Consider the following 22,057-nt stretch of genomic DNA (forward strand, 5'->3'; position numbering starts at 1 on the left):
TGGGTGGGGAGGTGCAGAGGGAGAGCGGTAATCCTGAAGCAGACTCCCTGCTTTTCAGGGGAAGCCCTGCTTGGGACTCCATCCCCCGACTCTGAGACCATGACCTGAGCTGAAATCAGAAGTCGGCCGCTCAGGCGCCCCTCACGGTGTGTATTAGCGATGTGTTTTCTCGCTGGTGATACTGATCTTGACCCCCTGACCCGTCGGGTCAAGTCACCAGCCTCCTGTGCTGTATTCTTCGTGAGGAGGTCATGATGCCCACTCTACCTCCTTGGGGCCAGGGCTTGTACACAAATTATTTGAAATTACTTGGAATTCTTCCCTTTGAGAGATTTGTCCCTTTTGCCCCGTTATTTGTTACTTAGTCATTTATATCAGCATGCCTCTGTTATGTTATTTTTTTTTATTTTTTTATTTTTATTTTTATTTTTTTTTAAAGATTTTATTTATTCGACAGAGATAGAAACAGCCAGTGAGAGAGGGAACACAAGCAGGGGGAGTGGGAGAGGAAGAAGCAGGCTCATAGCGGAGGAGCCTGATGTGGGGCTCGATCCCATAACGCCAGGATCACGCCCTGAGCCGAAGGCAGACGCTCAACCGCTGTGCCACCCAGGCGCCCCATGCCTCTGTTATTTTAAACCTTGGGTTGTAGTCCAGTGCGGCTTCTCAAGTATTCTGCTGCTCAAGATGTTCTAGCTTTAAGGGGGCGCCTGGCTGGCTTCGTCGGCGGGGTGTGTGACTCTTGATCTCAGGGTTGTGAGTCTGAGCCCCACGGTGTGTGTAGAGATTATTTAAAAGTAAAATCTTTAAATATATATATTTTAAAGATTTTATTTATTTATTTGACAGAGAGCTAGAGAGCGCAAGTAGGCAGAGTGACAGGCAGAGGAGAGAGGGAGAAGCAGGCTCTCCGCTGAGCAGGGAGCCTGATGCAGGGCTCGATCCCAGGACCCTGGGATCATGACCTGAGCCGAAGGCAGCTGCTTAACCGACTGAGCCACCCAGACGCCCCTAAAAATAAAATCTTTAAAAAGATGGTCCGGCTTAGGCCATGAGGAGCTCTTTCAGTTGGCTCCTGTGTCCCTTTGATATCAGTGGGGTTGATGGGTTGGTTGACTGATTGATTGATTGAACACTTGCTTTCTTTTGGCCACTGCAAGATGCACTAGGCTCATCTTGTTTATTTTCTGCCTCGACCCTGGATTTAGCCATTTCCCTTGGGCACCCTGGTTCCTTTCATTGGAGAGTTAGCATTGGAAACCAAGCTCTGGCTCCTCAGCGTGCTTGTTGCTACAGAGATGTCTTTGTTTCTTGGTCCTCTCGGCCAGCAGAGCAGGGAAATGTATGTGTGTATACTGACCCATACGTATACACACAACTATAACGATTTCTCTCTGTATCTACTTTAAACTAAACATAAGTTCATAACACTTGTCTCCGATTCTGATCCATGACCATGTGGATCATTCCCGCGTTGTTCTCTCCCTTGTCTGTAACCTCTCTCTCTTGAACCGAGAAAGCTGCGTCTTACCATCTGCCATTTGTTTACTATGTTCTGGTACATTTTAAATCTTACCATCGGTGTACAGCTTGATAAACCTAAACACGTGTGTACACTTGTGGGACCACAACCCAGATCAAGAGAATTGAACATTTATGGCATTCCAGAAGGCTCCTCAAGCTCACTCCCGTTTTTCCTCAGAGCCCTTGCCATGACCTTGTACTTCTTGTTTATTGATGGTCTCCTCTGCTGGAATGTAGGCTCCTTCTCTCCCCAGGTTCTAGACAGCCATGCTCAACCACTCCCTTCCATTTGAGAAGCAGGGTGGCATAGTGGTTTATTTATTGATTTTTATTTTATATTTTAAAATATTTTATTTTTTGTCAGAGAGGGAGAGCACACGCAGGGGGAGCAGCAGGCAGAGGAAGAAGCAGACTCCCTGCTGAGCAAGGAGTCCGATGTGGGCCTTGATCCCAGGACCCTGAGATCATGACCCGAGCTGAAGGCAGACACTTAACCTACTGAGCCACCCAGGCATCCCGGCATAGAGGATTAAAAAAAAAACCTTTTCTGGAGCCAGGCTCCCTGGGTTCCCAGTCTGGCCTGCCCCCTGCCTTGCTCGGTTATTCTTTGTGGCTCAGTTTCCTCTTATCCATGGGGGTGGTAAAGCTAGAGCATTGTGGTGAGGATTGAATTTGCTCACATACATGGAGTGCTCAGAACTGGGGCGTGGTGTGTGCTCAGAAGCGTTAGCCAGGTTTAGAATCGGAGGAAGAGGGATGAGCTTGTATTGATAAGCCTGTCAGGTGGAAGCCCTGGTTACCACGTTCTGCCGTTTCCCCCACTTAGAACCTGTAGGAAGGGGGCATGGAGACAGGGAACCATGCCCAGACTGTGAAGAGTGGTAGGGTTCCCAGAAGGCGGGCTCAGGTAGGCTTTATCTCCTCTTGGCCTCTATGACATTTGAAGAAAGGTTGTCTGCAGCTGGCCTGGACTGATTTTTCCAGGGCCCTTGCTGTGGTGAGGAAACCACGAGAGGGGGAATGGAAGGGGTCACCTGGTTTTTGAGAGAGAACTTTCTCTTCCCCCAGGGACTGCCTTGGATGGCTTTCTTTGTGTGGAACTGAGCTCCTGTCTTCCAGGGTTGGGTGTCCAGGGGACGGGGTGCTTTTGTGTCTAGAGCCTTGGGTCAGAAGAGTCGACTGCATTCACAGAGGCCTGGAGCCATGCTGGGTGCTCAAGTGCTGAGAGCTGAGGTCAGCATGGTCAAAATGGGATGCTTGCAAAGCCTGGCTTATCTCTCTCTTCAGTCCTGATTATCTCTTAAGTCCGTGGTGGGATGATCTGGACCCAGCGAACGCATTCTTACTTCTCCAGCCTGCTCGTCATAACACCATTCAGTCAGGTCCTTTGGTTGTGAGCCATGGAAGCCAGTTCTGGTTAATTGGAGCAGGAAAAGGAGGAGTGGCAGGTGGTCTGTGACTCACAGGGTTGATGGGAAGGCGGGAGGGCCAGGGCTGCTCTGGGGAGCAGAGCCAGCGTACAGGCTCCTCAGGGTCAACAGGACAAAGTCCTCTGGGAGAGTCGCTCCCCTTGTTTCATGCATCTGCCCTTTGGCCAGGGAAGGGCTGGTGTCTGGACACCTGGTCCCACCAACTACCCCCACTAGCGAGGAGATAATTCTTGAGGAGGTGACGTGGCCACTCTGGCATCTTGGGAAACTGGCACCATCATTCCCGACTTGCAGGTGGAGAGCAGGCCCCGAACTGTCCTCTGCTTGGGACACTTAGAAACTCCAGTAACTGACTCACAATTCTTTAATCCTATTCCAACATCTAGTCCGTATGACCCTTCAGGTTCTCTAACTAAATTTCAGTTTGTATACCCGTTACACGACCACTGAGTGATTCCCAAGCCAGTCATTGCCATTACCCCAGTCTGCGCATTTACTGGAGTGCTTTAGTTCTCTGGAGACAAAGCTTTCGAGCTTTCAAGATGTCAGGGTGATGTGTGCCCGAGGGTCGTGTCTGCTGAAAGATGCTCAAGCATAAATCGGAAGTACCGTCTAGAAGCCAGGTGTGTTTGCCCAGCTACTACCTTCTGAGTACTTACTAGGTGCCAGGTATTCTATGCAAATTACTTCATTGGGTTTTATAATAATGCTGGGATGTAGGTGTGTCATTATTCCCATTTTACAGCCAAGGAAACTGAGGCTCAGTGGGATTAACGGAGTGGCGAAGTGGAGAACTGGAGTCAGGTTTTATCTTTGAGTTTAAACCTCTGTATGTAGCCATGTGCTCTATCCTAAGGGTGCTAAGTCAGATGTCTGCAAGGTAGATGAGTGAGATGAGCTGGCTGGCACCTTGGGGTGCTGGGGCCTTTGAACAGCAGAGTGCCTGCTCGAATGCGGGAGTGTGCATCCATCTGACTGCTCACCAGCAGGAACATGGCTCATACAGTGTTGTCTGGATCTCCCTCCCCCATAAAAACGCCTGACTTGGAAATGTAGTTTGTGCAGGCCGGTTTCTCAAAGACCACGCACGAACCCAGCAACACATGTCTCCAGGTCAGAAGTGGTTTGTCACTTTGCATTCTCTGCAAGAGACTGGTCATAAGCAACGTTCCTTGCAGGATTTTGGCCACACGATGCATGACTCAGAGTGAGCCCCTCCAAGGCCAGGGACTTGAAGTATGAAAAATGATGGTGTCCGGGAGTTCATGTCTCCATACAAAGGCTCCCCTGTGTGGGCTGCTTGCCTCTTGATCCTGCCATGTGTGCATTTTGCGATAATGATTGTGGTGTGCGGATGCCAGGCTGCCAAAGCTGAAACCATTTTTAAAAATGTCTGTGTAATGTCACCCGCACAAGGGAATGAGCCACTTGGAAACCGTGCACAGATGCAGCGGAAGCCCAAGATATTAAAATCTTGAACAGTATCATTCTTGCTGAGATTTGCCTGGGTTAGGGATATGTTTTCCGAGACAGGATGCTAGAGAATATACAATTATAGCAATTTGCTAACCAGCCCCAGACCTTAATTAGTACAGGATCCTTGTTCTCACTGTTGTATGTAAATTAAGACTGTTTCACAAAGGGATTGTTTTTGAGGATGGCTATGAGATAGAGACCTTCTGTCCTTTTTTTTCCCCAAGGAAACTCTTTAAGAAAATATAACCGTAAACATTCTTAAATCACAGTGTGATGCGGAAGTGCTGAGAATTTTCTTTTAAAGAATGAGCATCAGTATTTTTAACTCTATTTTGGATTTTCTGTAGCCTACGAAGTGCCATCCACGTACTGTGCAACGGAAAGCATTTATTTGTGGGTTAGATTACCAGATTGTTCCTCTCCTAAGATTTAAAATGTCGTGGAACTCTGAAGATGTTGGATAATGGCTTTCCAAATGAGAACTCTACCTTCTCTTGGCCAGAGTAGCACCCGCCATGCATCTGTTCATGGGACCCTGTCACCCGTTTGTGCAATTTCGTTTTGTGGTTCACTTGTGGAAAACTTTGTGTTTGCCCCATTTTTTTTTTTTTGGCCCCATTTTTGAAGGCTGACCCACACTCTATGTTTATGTGACTTCTGTTATTCTAGAAGACTGTGATCTAAAATGGACGATTTTCAACTTTAGTTTAAAAAGAACCGTCTCCTTTTCTTCCTCCAAATGCCTGTAGAATTAAGGTACCAGATCCGAGGCCTTTGAGACATCCTGGCACTTTTTTTTTTTTGCCTGAAACTTTCAAGTAGGTTTGCTCCCTTGCTGGTTGGTCCTTTACGATTGACTTGAGGGGAGCAAGTTTGGAAAGCCCACATCTCATAGTGGGGGTGAAGTACAATATCATAGGGTCCTCCCAACCCCTACCCCAAGTTCCTTCTAGCCACCTCCAGCTTTCCTGGGAACCTAGAAACCTGGCATTTCACAGACTTAAAAAAAAAACAACCCACCAAAAACCAAAAACAAAAGCTTTGTTGAGAGGTAATTCCCATACTGTACAAATCTCCATTTTAAAGTATACACTTAAATGGTTTTTAATATGTTTACAGAGTTGTGCAACCGTCACCATGATCGATTTTGACATTTTCCTCATCCTAATAAGAAACCTCATTCCCTGGGGCGCCTGGGTGGCACNCGCCTGGGTGGCACAGCGGTTGAGCGTCTGCCTTCGGCTCAGGGCGTGATCCCGGCGTTATGGGATCGAGCCCCACATCAGGCTCCTCCGCTATGAGCCTGCTTCTTCCTCTCCCACTCCCCCTGCTTGTGTTCCCTCTCTTGCTGGCTGTCTCTATCTCTGTGGAATAAATAAATAAAATAAAATCTTGGAAAAAAAAAAAAAAGAAACCTCATTCCCGGGGGTGCCTGGGTGGCTCAGTCGTTAAGCGTCTGCCTTGGGCTCAGGGCGTGATCCCGGCGTCCTGGATCGAGTCCCACATCGGGCTTCGGCTGGGAGCCTGCTTCTTCCTCTCCCTCTCCCCTGCTGTGTTCCCTCTCTCGCTGGCTGTCTCTCTGTCACATAAAGAAATAAAATCTTTAAAAAAAAAAAAAAAGAAACCTCATTGCCATTAATAATCACTCCCCATTGTTCTTTACCCCAGCCCCTGACAACCGTAAGTCTACCTTCTGTCTCTGTGAATTTACTTATTTTGGTTGTTTCATACAAATGAAGTCACAGAGTATATGACCTTTTGTGTCTGACTCCTTAGACGTAATGCTTTCTAGACTCATCCGCATTGTAACATATGTCAGGCCTTCATTCTTTTTATGGCTGAAGAATGCTCTATTGTGGGTATGGCACATTTTCTTTATCCACTTATCCATCCGTTCATAGACATTTGCCCTCTTTCCACTTTTTGGTGACTCTGGATAAATGCCGATGTGAAAATTTTGTATGCGTTTTTTGTGGGGATAGGTGTTTTCATTTCTCTTGGTGATAGACGTAGGTGGGAGTGGGGTTCTGGGGTCCTAGGGTAAGTCTCTAACATTTTGATGAACGTATAGACTTTTGAGCCCCCTGAAGTCTCTCCCTCGTCTGCCCTCTTGACCCTGCATATTTTCTACTAGCCACTCTTCCTGTGTCTGGCCTCTTCTTCAAAGCCAGATTTCGTAAGAGAAGTGTCTGTTCATGTCTTGGGTTCCTCACCTCCACATTTGTCTGGCTAGTTCCATTGTGCCTTCTGCCTAGTCCCTCCATGTGAGCGTCTTCCTGAGCCCCTTCAGTGAGCTGCTTTTTCTGATGGAGCTTTCGATACTCCTCTACCTTGAGCTGACAGAGCTATTGGACATTGCCCTTCATTCCTGTCCTGGAAACTCTCTCTTCTTGGCTGTTCTTTTGCCACCTTAGTCCTGGTTTTCCTCCTCTTTCCTTGGCACCTTCTCTGCTCATCAGCCATTAAATGGTGGTGTAGAAAGCTTGGCCCTGGCCTCCTCTCTCCCAGCATGTTCTCTCCCTGAGTGATCTCGCCCACATCCGTGGCTTTGTGACTCACACATTTTTTATTTCCAACCTAGATTTTTCCTGAGTCATGAGGCAGAGAGGCCGGCTGCCTATCTGACCTCCCTACCTGTTGTTCATGGGTGTCTCGAACTCAGCGTGTCCCAAGCGATTTCACATCTCAGCCTGCTCTCCTCCTGCCCACCCCTCCTACCCCCAACAAAACACTTGCTTCCCGACCATGATGAATAAGCCAGTAATCTGCCAGTTGGCTAGGTCAGAGATAGGGGTCTTAATTCTTAATTCTTTTGTCCTTTTGCCTTTTTGTGTCATTTTCTTACAGTGTTAGGTCCTAAATATCATTCTATGGATTACTACTCTTGGACTGCAGTGGTCGCTTAACTGGTCCCAAGGTCTTTGTCCTGCGTACTTTCCAGTGCTTGTGAAAGGAACATCTCCTCTGGCTACCATCTCCTATGTGAAGCTTTTAAGTGCTCTCTCATTAGATGAAGATAAAAATCCTAAAATCCCCCTGTGTTGGCCCCGTGCTTACCCTTTCAGCCTTTCTCTATGTTCCCCTTTTCTGTCTTACTTGGGCCACGCTGATCTTTGAGATTCCAGAGAGAGTGCCATCTCTAGCCATGGGGTCTTTGCTCCTACCTGGGAGATTCTCCCCTCTCCCCTCTCCTCATCTCCTAACCCCCCTGAGTCTAAGGCTCCAGATGAGGGTGGGTCCTGCCTGTTGTTTTTCTTGATCCCATTATGACCGGTGCTGCTTCTACTACCACTGTGCCTGTTCTGGTTAGTGTGCAATAAATATTTATTTTGAACGACTGGGTGAATGGCTTGACTTTGTCTATCAGATGCATAGAACTTTTATCCTGGAGAAGGAAGTAAAAACAGCCTTTCAGCTAGAGAGGGTGGCTTTGTTTCCAGCATAATCTGTGCCTGGAAATAATTACCCAAGCTCAGATGTCTGTTCTCTCTGAAATGATTGGTGGCCTGTCTTTCTTTCCCCCCAGGGACATAGCACTCTTTGAAATGGCCCCCTTCCCTCCGATTTCTTTCCTTCCCCAAGTATTAATACCACTTTGGTAGGGCCCTTTTCAAAACACAGGTCTGATTGTCTGCTCTCCTGCTTTAAATTTCCAAGGGCTCCTGAAGACCAGTCTTGAGATTCAAGAGAGAGATTTAAGGCCCTACTCCCTGTCCTTTCTAGGCTTGGGTCAGCATCCCTGCAGACCTGCCTGTCATCCTGAACAGCCGTCCAGCCCGAGTGTTGGTCCTGGGATAGGTCAGGTTCTGTCTTGCTCCTCGCTGAGGCACACCTTTTCGGGTCCTTCCAGACTGCTCTCCTAGATGACTGCCTTGCCCTCACCTTCTCCACGTGCTTCTGGACCCCGGCCCTCCCTCTTCTTGAGCCTTCATTTACACCTCCATCAGTGGAGTCCTTTGGCTTCCAAAGTCAAAATCACCCTGGAAAGTCCCTGAAATTGCCCATGAAAGTACAGTAATCAGCTCTGATTAGGCATTCTTATACATACTAAAGGCTTGAGAATTTTCAAGCTAGGCTAAGGAAGGAATCAAAGGCAAGTCCAAATACATATTTCTAGGCTTCAGATCATTATGCCTTGAAGATACCTGCCAAATCCCTCAAGTAGGGATGGGTGGAGGAGGCTGAGGTATTCTGCGGGCTTGCCAGGCTGGCTCGCTTGTCTGTTGAATACAGAGCTGCTTACGGCGATGCTGTCTGCTGTCTGTGGCTGTTTAGATTTACATTTGTTAAAATTAAAAAAAATTACAGTTGTCCTAACCACATTTCAGTTGTCCAATAGCCCCATGGAGCTGAGGTGGCTGATTTGATGGCCCAGGTATAGAACGTTGCCGTCATTACAGGAAGGTCTATTGGACAGCCCTGCTCTGTAGCTTTAATACATTGGTGGGTGCTGTGCTGGAGGGATTGGCACAGCAAGAATATGCTGAATAAATAATTATTACTTCAGAGATGAAGTTTTGCTCGATCATACCCTCCTGGGCCTCTTGTTTTTCCGAAAAGTTCTGCCCAGAGAGAGCATGGCTATCTCCCTGTGTTCTCAAGTTGGCATTTCTTCTCCGGGCCCCATGGAACCGACTTTTTGCCAGGCTCTTCGGCATCTTGAAATTCTGGCTGGGGGCAGATACTGCAGGATATGCTGGGCCACCCCCTCTCTGGCCTCCCAAATAAACCCTCTGTTGTAGAATTCATTTACCTTTGTGTGTCTTTGCCTAAAGGGTTATGGGCACCAGGTCTGTGTCACCACTGACGACCGTGATGTAGCAGTTCATAGTAGCTGCTCAGTGAGTGGTTTTTGAAAACTGAATCTCTTCCAAGAACTAATTCAGGGAAGAAAATGGATTATTGGATTTTCCTTTCCAGTGATGAAGGTAGTGCATCTCTTCGAGACATAGGCCGGCCATTCCAAGGACCTAGAGGGGGTCCCGCAGGACACACCAAGAGGTTCCTTGGCTCTGTGCAGAGTAGAAATCAAATACAGCCGGGAGGAAGAGAGAACAGAATTTACTGAATAGTGTGAGTGATAGACTATAGCAGACAGAGTGTTTGGGAGACTCTGAAAAGGAGAGGTGAGTCTCCCCACCTCTTGGGGTTCGGGGTTTACGTTGGAAAGGGGTCTGGGGTAGATGTTCCTTCAGGAATCCAGGGTAGGGTCCCAACAAAGGCGGGAGTCAGGTGAACAATAGATGTCCATCCGTAACCCACCAAAGGCAGGGGTATGGATGCCAGTGTCAAGACTGTTCAAAGCTAGTGTCAAGCTCGGGATCTGATTCTTCTTAGATGTTATCAGGTGTTTGGGGGCCTAGGACGAAACTCAGAGAATGATTCACTCTCTTGCTTCCCCCTTGAGACGGGGACATCGCTTCTTTGGTTGACTCAGATGCAAGGTGAAGTGAAGAACAGGAGTAAATGGGGCCGGGCAGAGAAACAGCAGAATTGGAGCCTTCCTAAAACTGAGTCTCGTCTGCTTCCCTATTTCATTTGTAACAAGCCAAAGTATAGAAAGAAAAAGCTAGAAATCTTCTCCAGCCAGGTAACCAGCATTAACGGTTTGTTCTATTTTCATTTATCCTTTCTCCCCTCTTATAAAAATATAAACGAACTAACACTGTAGGGGTGAAAAAGTTCTCTTCTTCTAGATTCATTAGTCTAATAATAGATGTAAGACAGATTAACAGGATGAAAAAAAAAACAAGTTTATTAATGCATGTATACATGAGACCCAGAAAAATGAGTAACTCCCCGAAATGGCTGAAGACCTGAAACAGACCGTCTTCAGCTAAAGACAGAAGGTGTTGGGGGCAGGGAGTCCATTAGGGGAGGTCCCCAGGAAAAGCACAGTGAGCAAGGGTCAGGTGGTTATGCAGATTTAAGTGGTTGTCTTCTCCATTGATAAGAGTTTCTGGAGATTTAGTCATTCGCCTTTTCCTGGTACAGCTGGGAAGACATTCTTACAAATGGAGATTTTTCTGATGCATATTAAATGTCTCTTACAAAAGGGTAATTTCTATTTGGTGTTTTCAGAGCTGCTTCTGTGTTTGTGGTTTCTTAAAAATAACCCGCCTGAGTTAAACCTTGTGCCAAAGAGTAGTTTGGGGTGGCCAATCCTGGTCCCCTGCGGTGTCACGATGGGGTTGAAATGTCTGGGACTTGGCCGTCCTAGCAAAGCGTCTCTTATCTCTTCTCCCTGTATTTGCCTTTTTGCCTTTCTCTGCTTTAAGAGATTTTCAAGGTGAGATTTAATTATCTTGACAGTTAAAGAATAACGGAGACCTTGTAGACGGGGAATTTCATGTTCCATCCTTAAGGGGGTGAACAGCCTGGAGGGTTGGTTTTTTTTTTTTTTTAATTTTTTTTTTTTATTTATTCGACAGAGATAGAGACAGCCAGTGAGAGAGGGAAACACAAGCAGGGGGAGTGGGAGAGGAAGAAGCAGGCTCACAGTGGAGGAGCCTGATGTGGGGCTCGATCCCACAATGCCGGGATCACGCCCTGAGCCTAAGGCAGAAGCTTAACCGCTGTGCCACCCAGGCACCCCTTGGAGGGTTGTTTTATGTGGAAATGGGGACCCTATGTGGCTAGATCTTCTGTTTTGTCATTGTTTGTTTTTTTAAGAGAAGCTCTTAATATGGATTTTTTCTAGATGCTGTTTCTCCCAGTTTTAAAATGTTGACAACTAAAATTTAAAAGTATCACCCAGCTGTGAGTGGACTAACTTCAAACTACCAGCCCAGGCCTTGGCTGTAGACTGATGTCCTGGCGATCACGCCCCATCTAGGTCACTGCATCATCACATCAGCTGTCACTAGGGCCCCCTTCCGAATAAGGCTGACCTGGTTTTGTCCTTCATCTGTTTAACCACCTCCAGTAACCATCCTATCCCCACACAGCAGGTGGGGGGGCTGTCATTGAAACCAGGTTGCTATTTCTTGGGTTGGGATCAGACACACCAGTTGGTGGGAAAATAAAGATACATGTGTTACATGTATCTTTATTTTTTTAAATTTTTTAAGATTTTATTTATTTATTCGAGAGACAGAGACTGCACAAGCAGGGGGAGTGGCAGGCAGATGGAGAGGGGGAAGCAGGCTCCCCGCAGAGCAGTGGGAGCCCGACCTGCCGCTCGATCCCAGGATCCCAGGATCACGACCTGAGCCGAAGGCAGACGCCGAACCAGCTGAGCCACCCAGGCGCCCCATATTATGTAACTTTAAAATCTGGACTCCTGGGGCGCCTGGGTGGCACAGCGGTTGGGCGTCTGCCTTCGACTCAGGGCGTGATCCCGGCGTTATGGGATCGAGCCCCACGTCAGGCTCCTCTGCTATGAGCCTGCTTCTTCCTCTCCCACTCCCCCTGCTTGTGTTCCCTCTCTCACTGGCTGTCTCTATCTCTGTCAAATAAACAAATAAAATCTTTAAAAAAAAAAATAAAATCTGGACTCCTGTCAAACCTGGTGAGATAGAAGCAGGACAGAGCAGGATGGAGGGAAGAAGGACCTGCCCACACCTAGAGAGGTGCTTGTGCTCCCCTGGGTCCTTGCATCCTGTTTCAGGGACAGAATCAGAGCATCCAGGCGAGGATTAAGGGAGGGGTTGAAAAGAGATCCTCAGGCTTAAAAGGGTCTGCTGAGAAAAAGGGCAAAGAATCGGGACTAAAAAATTTGGTTAAATGGTCATCGCGGTGGGGGGTCTCCCAGCGGGGAGCGTGTTTTCCCTGGAGAAAGTCATTCCCCCTCTTTAACTCTAGATGACTCAGAGACAATAGCTCTCCGCAAGAAGAATGCAGAGCTGGGAAATAGGGGGCCTGTGAAAACCTCCTGAGTTTCCCCCTATGGTTTCTCAGTAATTGTGTTTAGCTGCGCGGCCCCATCTCGCTTGGGATATAAATCCTTACTTAATCCCCTCCTTTTGGGGAAATGGGCTCTTTAGGCAAGAAACAAGAATGGCCGAATACCTGTTGAGAAGGGAATTTCCTTCCTAGGGCTCTGGTATCTCTCTTTCTGTCCCTGAGATGGCCAGATCCTCTTTGGTGTCGTCTTCTTCCGTTGACTTCACAGCCCTCCTGCCTTCTTGGATTGCTGGGAGAAATTCTTAGAGAACAGGAGTTTCCCATGAGTCAGGGCTGCTGGCTCACCTCAGACCTTTGCTAACCCTCTCCTGTTGCTCATTTACCTGGTCAGATGTGTGTCCTTGGGGGCACCTCTGAGCCAGGCCCCGTGCCATGCGCTGGGCGACCGCAAAGAGAGACGGAAAAACTGAGATTGAGCTCACATTCTGGAGGAGACACAAAAAAATAAGTGAGTCAGCAAAAGATGACAATAATTTTCGATAATTTTCAGTGAGAGGAGATTGCAGTGAAGACAGCAAGAACAACACACACACACACACACACACCCCCAAACCCACACTTTGGGATGTGAAGGGGGCAGAAGGCTCGTGGGTGACATTTGAGCCAAAAGCTGAAGTTGCCAGGTATGGGAAGGTTGAGCATAGGACATTCTAGATGGAAGCGTCAGCAAGTGCACATGAGTTTGTCTTGTGTGAGGCCATTGTGGTTAGGGTTCGGTGGATGGAGGAGAGCAGGTGAGCAGGGCCACATGCACAGGGGCCTCATAGGTCTGATAACCTGTTGGGTGTGGATAGCAAGCTCCTCGAGTGGGTTTTAAGCAGGGGCTGCCCATCTTTCTTAGGTTTGAAGAAGGCTGCTGTTGAGAGGCAAGTGAATCGTCCTGGCACTTTGGCGTTTGGATCAAGGGGGCAGCTGCGAAGATGGGACTGACCATGAGCGGGCAGAAGATGGGCAGGGAAGGAACACCCGTTTGCAGAGCGCTTGCTCTTTGCCAGGCACCACGTAGGTGCTAACCCTGTGAGGTTGGGCGTCTGTAATCCCTTCTGCAGAGGGCTAGGAATCTGATGCCAGCTCTTTCCCAGCCTTTGAGAGCCTCATTTGAGGAGGGTTGAGGAGGAGGAGTCGGAGGGAAGTGGGAAGGGTGGGGAGGGGTATTGAGGACCACCTGGACTGCTTTGCTGTTATCTGGGAGGAAATCCTGAGCCCTGCATGGATTTTGAGCCTGGCTGGGTTGAACCCGTATCAGCCTGAGGACTTGCTGTGGAAGTTTGTTTCTCTCTTTAGTAACCTTTTTTTTTTTTTTGTAAGATTTTATTTATTTATTTATTTGAGAGCGAGCGAGCGTGTGCACGAGCTGGGAGAGGGGCAGAAGGAGAGGGAGAAGCAGACTCCCCCGCCAAGCAGGGAGCCCGACATGGGGCTTGATCCCAGAAATCTGGGATCATGACCTGAGCCAACGGCAGCTGCTCAACTGACTGAGCCACCCAGGCGCCCTTCGGTGAACCTTTTCGGGGTTCAGAGACAGTCGGGGAAGAGCTAGTCTGGTGCAAATCAGGATGAAGGTACGGAAAGAGTTGGGAAAACTGGTTTGAGCTCTCACCATAACATGTGAGATGCTGTTCGAGGGGCATGTGCTGTCTCCTTGAATTCTAATAACCTTTTAAGAAAGATTCTGCTAGTTGTCGCTGAATTAATGTCGCTGAATTAACGTAGGCACAAAGAGACCAAGGAACTTGCCAGAGGACACACAGCTGGCAGGTGGCAGTGCTTGGAATCAGACCTAGTTGTATGGCTGCCGAGCCCGCACGATGAACAGTAGTGCTGGGCTGTCACTGGGCCACAGCAGGCACAGCCTCCGCGATCAGGCAATCACCAGGTAGCGCTGACAACCTTAGGGAAGTTAAGGGCTTTGGGGTGGGATCCAGCTGCCATGGAGTTGCCACGTGCAGCAGGGACAGGCCTGCCTGCTCTGCTCTGAACCACATCTATCATATGGGTGTAACAACACCACCGCTACTCAGAAGGGATTCTTCAGAGGATTCAGTTAGCATCTCAAGAAATAGTCGGTGTGAATCGCATGAGCTCTGTTGGAGAAGAAAATAGAGAAATATTTTTCTGGCTGGTTACACCCTTTCTTCTGACATATATCATTCACGAACTCCTGGTATTTCTCCTGCTCAGCTTTTTGTCTCTGGGTAATCAATCTGTTTCACATCCTACGTGGAATATATTCTACATTCATTCTCTGTTGACCAGCCACTTCATCGTGGACCTGTTTTTCTCTGGGCCTCAGTTTCTTCATCAGTAAAATGGGAATATCAGTACCTACCTTCTTGTAGAATCCTGGCCAGGAGTAAATAAATTGATTGTGTTTAGAACAGTGCCTCAGAGATAAGTGGTCACCAAATGGCAGCATGATTATTATAATTTTCTCTGGCTGTCTTCCCTCCAGGGCGGAGACCTTCTCCCCCCCCCCCACAGATCCCTGGGTAGACTCGATGTCTAGTAGTTGCTCAGTGACTTTATTTGTTGACTCATTGGTTCCGTTGTTTTCTGTTTGAAATGTGCAGTCAGGGCCACCAGGTGAAATATTAGGCATTATTTCCCTTCTTAATGGATGCAGATGTCTCCGTGGGTGGTATATTTACGCGAGGTTGGTCTTGCCTGGCACCTCACTGGAAGCTTCTTGACACTTGGATTTCTCAACCCCGGCATTTTTGACATTTTGGGCCTGATCGTCCTCTGTCGTGGGGCTGTCCTGTGCAGCAGCATCCCTGGCTCCCACCCACTAGATGCCAGGAGCAACTCATTTCTTTTTCTAGTTGTGATAACCAGAAATGTTTCCTGACATTGCCAAGTGTCTCCTGGGGAGACCTGGTGAGAACCATTGCTTTCCGCTGTTGTGAACACCCGAGCCCCTCCAAGTGGCTCCTGATGAATGCTGGGAGCATGTCCTGAGCTGCTCCCGTGTGCCGGGTGCCGGGGATGCAGATGTGGCACCTGGCATGGAGTGGGAGTTCCATTTTTTCATAGCTACTTAAAAATATTTTAGATTGTTCAATACGTGAACATGGTCAGAAAGAACCGAAAGAGGAATCCAGCGTCTCCTGATTTCCTGGGTGTTCCTCCAGGCCTTTGCAAACCCAGAGCCTACACAGCCCCAGTTCCTTTCACTCAGGTCTATTTCTGGCCTTTTTTCACTTAGATTTTGTTCCATGCCAGTACATAAAGATGAGATTTCTTCTTCGTTACATATTATGGCTGCATGATGATTTTTTGCATTTCAGCCTCCCCATGCTGACATTGAAGTGTGCCAGCAAGCTGTCCTGTGCACTCCTGAGCTGGGGGACCTGGGGCGGGGGGTGGGGCACGCAGGACACGTTAGAATCCCTCACTGATACCCAGGCCATGTTAAGCATCCTTTTGACCAGGGTAATATGGGCAACATGCTGGGTCTGAAATCCTTGCTGCATCAAAGGACCACAATGAGCTGACTGTGGAGGGCCCGTCCCCTCTTCCTCAGTGTCTTAGCACTTTCCCTGTCTTCATTGAGGTGACTTTCCAAGAGGCCAGTCCCACTCCCAGGGCATGTGGGGAGCGCTGCCGGGTTACCAGCGGCACCCCTTTCTTCATCTGAGCCTCTTCATTTCCCTTCTCCTCTCTCAGCCCGCTTTTCTGCATCAGCTGCTGCGGGCAGAGTCGCCTTTTTATTTCTGAGTTGGCTCTGTGATGGCCGCCGTTCCCCGCCGCCATTTGAAAGCCACCCACCAGCACCTGAGCTTTCTAGAACCCGAGCTGGGCCAGGGGGTGGGACCCCACGCAGCCTGGATAAATAATGCAAACGGTTTCCGCCACCGGAACCAGCTCCTCCGGGAGCCCTCCCCGTGGCTGGCTACGTAGCAAAGGCCAAAGGCAACCGGTTACTCCACACTTTCTTTGTGGTGACTTGGCAGAGTTAAGGGCCTCAAATATGTACACACGTTGGACGCATGCAGCCTTTTGGGCCTGGGCCTGCTGAGGGGGTGGGTGGGGTGCAGTGGTTTCTGGCCTGAGGTTGGGCCCTGCCTCCCCCTGCTCTGTGAAATGTGAAAGAGCTTGGCATTCTTGAACCAGGAAATTCCTGTTGAGATGTTGTCGGTTTTCCAGAAGGCCTCATCCCAGCAGAGGGGGAGAAGGGGCTGGGTGGTTGCAATTGCCTCTAGTTGTTGAGGGCAACACGGGGAATTCATTTGTAAATCAGCCTCTTCTCCCTGGATGGCGGCAATTTCAGTCCTGCGGGTAGAGCTTGGAGGTTCACCTTTTACATATGAATGTGCTGTTTAATCACCACGTCTGCCTGATTTTCAGGGAGGGGGACCGAAAGAGGGAGAAATACGGGGATACCGGGTCGTGGGAGGATGGCTTTCTCAGTTTTAGGAGAGGCATGTGAGAAGTAAAGTTAATTTGAAAATTATTAAAAAAAAAAAGCCCCAAACACCTCTTTACATTGCAAACCACCATACTCCCTTCTGGACTTCTCGCTCCAGCCGGCGGGACAACGGCGGTTTGTTGCGTTTATTCCCATCCGGTGAAGTAAATGGCTCTTCGGTGCAGAGCCCTGAGAACTCTCAGCTTAGCCGAGCTGCTGGCTGTCGACGGTGATAAATTAGAGCCGAGAGCCTGGGGACATGAAGGCGCGTCCCCTGCCTCAGACTGCCTGACTGCAGAGAGGTGAGGGTGACCTTCTCGCGCCGGGCCACCTCGTGCGTACAAGACAGGGGCTGGCCTGGTAAGTGGTGACTCTTAGCCTGTCCTCTTTGCTTCTTCCTCCTCCCCCTGGGAGAGGCTGCCGAGGATCCGGAAGCAGGAATGTCTGCCGTGGGAGAGCCTCAGTTCTCTTTCAAAGAGAGGGGAGGCCCTCTGAGCAGCAGAGCTTTCTCAATGGCAGGTAAGCGCCCCTTCCCAGGGTTACCTGTCCCTTGCTCGATTTGCCTCCGAGGTGCTTGGGATCCTTGCTACAGTGACATTTCCCCCAAGTTGAGAATGACCCTTTTGTTGCACGGTCTCATTTCCATGCCAGCCCTTCTTTTCCTGGTCCGGGTGAGAAGTTCACATTCTCAGGCAGGGAGGCCTTGGAGAAGCCCGGCTTTTCTGCAGGCCCCTTGGGCAGGCTGCAGCCTGTCTTTGGGGGGGGGTGCGGTTCTAGACGTTCCATGAGTGACAGGATTATTTCTTTTCGCTCCTGTGTTCCTCGTGGCTTGGGTATTATCTGCTGGAAGGAAAGTGCTGTCCCCTTCTCGTCCCCATTCTTTGCTCCCCATTTCTCATTTCTGCTCTGGGCCTGAAGGAAATTCCAAGTTCTGGTTTCATGATGAGGTACTTACTGCAGAAGAGGGCCCTCCGATTCCTGGGGAGGGAGGCCTGTGTGGGTACCTGCTCTGTGTCTTTGGGCACCACATCGAGATAATTAACCGTGCTGTGCTTTGCCATTTCTGGGAGAGCAGCGAATGGTCCTGTTTGAAGAAGGCTGTGGAGAGGGTTGGCAGTGACCGGGAGTGCTGTTTGCGATGGCCCTCGGAGCCCGAGCCGGTGCAGGCCTCTGCTGCTGACCCTGCCTTCGCAGTTACGGGAGGCAGGCCGGACTGCTCACAGTCTGATGGAAATGCAGAAGTCGTGTCCTGGGCTCCGTCTGGTCTCCACGTTACACAGGCCCGTTGGCGTTTCCGTAACTCTGGCCTTAACAGGCTCTTCTGAGAACACTAGGCCTGATTTTGCTACGGAGGGGTGGGGAAGGAGGAGGAAGAGGAGGAGGAGGAGGGATAATTGTTGGTTTGAAAAAACATCTATCGTTTATGGAGCTCTTACTCTTTGAGGGCATTATGCTGAGAGCTTCCCGTGACTGAACTCATTTAATCCTTTTGTAACTCCTCAGTGTACCCTGATCTCCATCCTATAGAAGGCCAGAGGCACAGAGAGGTTAGGTAGCTTCCTGGAGCTGCACTGCCGGGCAGCTGCAGAGCTCCTAAGCGCTGTGGTGCCGTGCTTGTGTCATCTGTGACCTGGTTTATCAGAATGTGCGCTCCAGCCTCTGGGCAGGGTGGCCAGCTGGTCCCACGTTGCGTGAGACTGTCCATCTCCTTTGTGGCCCATGATGCCCGTTCGCTTGTTGACTGGGTTTCTCTTCATTCAGGCCCTGCAGGCTCTCCGTCCCACATCCCGAAGGACATGTAACACCCAAGAAACACACTACAGGGCGATCCTCTTGGGGAAGTGCCTGGCCGTTCAGCTGGGGCCCTTTCCCTCTCCCAAGGAGACAATTCCCTGTCATGGTGTGTCATTTCCCAGACTCTGGAGAATGTCAAAGGCCGTGACTCAGGTGCCGGATGTGGGTGGGGGTGGGGGTGCCTGCCGTGACCGAGTCTGGAAGGCCTGGGTGGAGATTGGAAGGGGGGCGGTGTGGGGGAGAGGGGCGTGGGGGGAGAGGAAATGACCATGCAGGCCCCCTGCCCCCAGCCTGTCAGCTGGCCTGGGCCTCGTTCTGGTGCCACCACTGGGAGGGGAATGTGCTTCCTGGGGAATATAGCACCCTGCCAACCCCCAGGCCACCATCTGGAGTTGTGAGGGCAGAAGGCCACATAAGAGTGTGCTCGTAAACAGACCCTGTGTGAAGAGGCCATCTTGCCACAGAGCTGAAGACAGCCTCTCCCTGGGGTGAGGCCACGTGAGAGCCTCCTGGTCACATCGCCTGGGTTCAGATCCCAGCCCAGCCACTTGGGTTGTCTTGGGCAAGTGACTTAGAGGGAAGTACACCACAGGCATTTTGAACAAGGCCCCCTACGTTGCATATAGTAAGAGAAAGCCTCAGGCGTTAATACTCATGGCTCAGGAAAGCTAAGAGGCTGGGTTATCTTGAAGTTCCATGTCCCTTAGGTCAGAGACATCTAGAAGGGGCTGAGTGGGATTATTTCTGGAGTTCACAAGACACAGGTTGGAGAAGGATCTCATCACATGCTTGGTTCCTAATGCCCAGTAGGCCTTCCCATATTATTAAGATTTCACTGAAATGTCACAGGAGGGGAAAGTTCTGCTGTTTCCCGCTCCATGCCAAGCTGTTCTCCTGCGTCACCGCTCTGTCCTTTGCCTGGAGGAGCTGTCCTCCCTCGCCCACGTTAACTCCTTCAGAACTAGACTTATTTTGGGGGAGAGCGGGTAGGAGGCAGAGGGCTGCTGGTGGGCCAGTGCAGTAGTGGAATCACAGGCCCTGCTACCTCGCAGAAAGGACTTTCAGATCAAGGGTGAGCCACTTCCTTGGTGATTCAGTCTACGGTGGCTGTTTGTCATCCTTCCAAGTTTATAGATGAGATGCGTATAGCAATAAATCCTCGTCAGAATTAAATCATTAAAGAAGGAAAAAAAAAAAAACTTGACTCAGCTTTCTGGAAAAGGTCCTACACAGGCGGCTTTGTTGCCATGACTACAGCAAAGCCCACACCCACCCTTCTGTCACCACCCAAGGCCTAGGAGTGGTAGGTTTTTAAGTTATTGCTCCCTCATACTTCCGAAGGATTGTGAATCCAGTTGGTATTTCTCGCTTTTCTCCTTGAGAGCCTCCCTGAAAGCCTCTGCCTTTGACAGATGTGTCTGTTGCTTGGATCCTGTTCAACTCCTGCCCCTTGGATGCAGCCGCCGATTTCTCATTAACTCTGGAGGGCGTCGGTGTATTTGTAGCCAGGAACAGAATTGGGGTTTTGTGGTTTGCTGAGATTAGAAGGTTGGGGTTCTCTTAGGTACGGGCAACCTTCAGTCGGACCCCTCCTCGCTGAGTCGGACCCTGGTTTCCCCTTTGGTTTCCTGCTGGGCTTGGGCAGAGCTCTGTCTCTGGCTTAAACTGCTTATGTGTGTATTTCTCCCCTCTTTCCCTGGAATTAACGAATTTCAACCTTTAAAAGAGACCTTAAGATCCTCTAGTTCTTTAGTTTTAATCTTTAGTGTTGTTGACGCCCTTGGGACGGTAGAGTAGGCGTGGCCCTCTTCCCAGGAAATTGCGTCCTTGTACAGAACTGTAGCATGTGGTTCGTGGGTCCCTCAAACACTTTCACAGACTCCACTTGAGAAGTTCTGGTCTGGTCCCTTTCTCCCTGCTCCCATTTTGCAGATGGAGCCTGACAAGTAGAGAGGCTGGCCTGGTGTCTTCCCTTATTTAGCTGTCTTTATTCTCTTGCCTTGCCTCCTTACTTGGCTTCTGTTTCCTCTGCCCCAGACCAAGCCCACAGGTGGTGGTGGGGCAAGAGGAGATGGGCTTACCAGTGTGGAAAGGGACTCGCTACACTTGAGAACTTCAATTCCATCCCCCAAACAGACGTCCTAGAGCATCTGAAACCATTGTGCGCCGGAATTCTCAGGAGGGCTCCTTAAACCGCAGATGGCCAGGCTCTCCTCTAGAATGTCTGATTTGTAGCTCTGGTGTAGGGCCTGAGAATGTGCATTTCTTACAAATTCCCAAGTGCCACTGCTGCTAGTGTGGGGACTACTCTTAGGGATCCATCATCCCAGGGCATGTCAGCCACAGGTAGGTAACTTAGACTGCCCAAGGAGCGGCTGGTGTCCTTTCTGGCTCCTAAAGGCTGGCTGAGTTTTGGCCGGGCGTGTTGGTCATCTACCATGTTTTCATGTTCTAGCCCAGTGATTCTTCAGGAGGCTGGTACCACCCGTCTGTGAGTGTTTGGGAAGTATGTGGGGGTGCTTTTTGTTGTCCTTGTGTTTGGGAGTACTGCTGGCAGTGAGTGGGAGGGTGCCCAGGTGGTCCTCGCAATGAGGAAAGCTGTCCCTTCCAAAATCCAGTGTGCTCCGTTAACAAACATGAAAACACACGAATTGTTTTTGTCCTGAATGTGCCCCTAACTTTTGCTCATGTACTTTCTTTTTTAAAAACCTACCCACAGGGGCGCCTGGGTGGCTCAGTCGGTTGGGTGTCTGACTCTTGATTTCAGATTGGGTCATGATCTCTAGGTCATGAGATCAAGCCCCATGTTGAGCCCCACATCGAGCCCCATGTCACGCTCCACACTCAGCGTGGAGTCAGCTTGGGGTTCTGTCTCCCTTTGCCCCCCACCCCCGCAGTGCTCGCTCTCTCTCAGATAAATAAATCTTTAAAATAAATAAATAAATAAATAAAATCTTAAAAAAAATCTACCCACAAATGAAACAAAACATACCAAATACCAAAAGCTTTACCCAGTTGCTTTCAATTTGGGGCTGGCCGAGGTGCCATTTCTTCTGGGATCCATCTCCTTGGGGCCCCCAAACACCTTTCTGTTTTTTTTATTTTTAATTTTTTTTTAATAGGCTCCACTCCCCAGCGTGGAGTCCAGCGTGGGCCTTGAACTCACGACCCTGAGATGAGATCAAGACCTAAGCTGAGATCAAGAGTCTGGACGCTTAGGCACCTGAGGCACGCAGGGGCCCCAAACAAAACACCTTTTCTTTTTTCTTTTCTTTTCTTTTCTTCTCTTTTCTTTTCTTTTCTTTTCTTTTCTTTTCTTTTCTTTTCTTTTCTTTTCTTCTTTCTTTCTTTCTTTCTTTCTTTTCTTTCTCTTTCTCTCTTTCTCTCTCTTTCTCTCATTCATTCATTCATTCATTCATTCATTCATTCATTCATTTGACAGAGAGACAGTGGGAGAGGGAACACAAGCAGAGGGAGTGGGAGAGGAAGAAGCAGGCTCCCAGCGGAGGAGCCCATGCAG

At 49.3% G+C, this 22,057-nt stretch overlaps 1 protein-coding gene across 23 annotated transcripts in view; it reads left to right on the forward strand.

Moving 5' to 3' along the window:
* The window catches only part of ZMYND8 (zinc finger MYND-type containing 8), a 122,379-nt gene that overhangs the window by 14,159 nt on the left and 86,163 nt on the right, over positions 1-22,057 (forward strand). Inside the window, exon 4 of one of the 23 annotated variants that reach the window (XM_034641703.1) lies at positions 59-146. The exons of 20 other annotated variants lie outside the window; for them this stretch is intronic. Coding sequence is in view for 2 of the 3 variants with exons in the window: in XM_034641699.1 (XP_034497590.1) it covers positions 13,256-13,337 (82 nt within the window). In the remaining variant the exon portion in view is untranslated. Of the gene's footprint in view, positions 1-58; positions 147-13,176; positions 13,338-17,017; positions 17,263-22,057 lie in introns of those variants that run through there. 2 more of the 23 variants (XM_034641699.1, XM_019807736.2) reach the window with 2 other exon arrangements.

Source organism: Ailuropoda melanoleuca, chromosome 13 (assembly GCF_002007445.2).
Source record: "Ailuropoda melanoleuca isolate Jingjing chromosome 13, ASM200744v2, whole genome shotgun sequence".
NCBI lineage: Eukaryota > Metazoa > Chordata > Mammalia > Carnivora > Ursidae > Ailuropoda > Ailuropoda melanoleuca.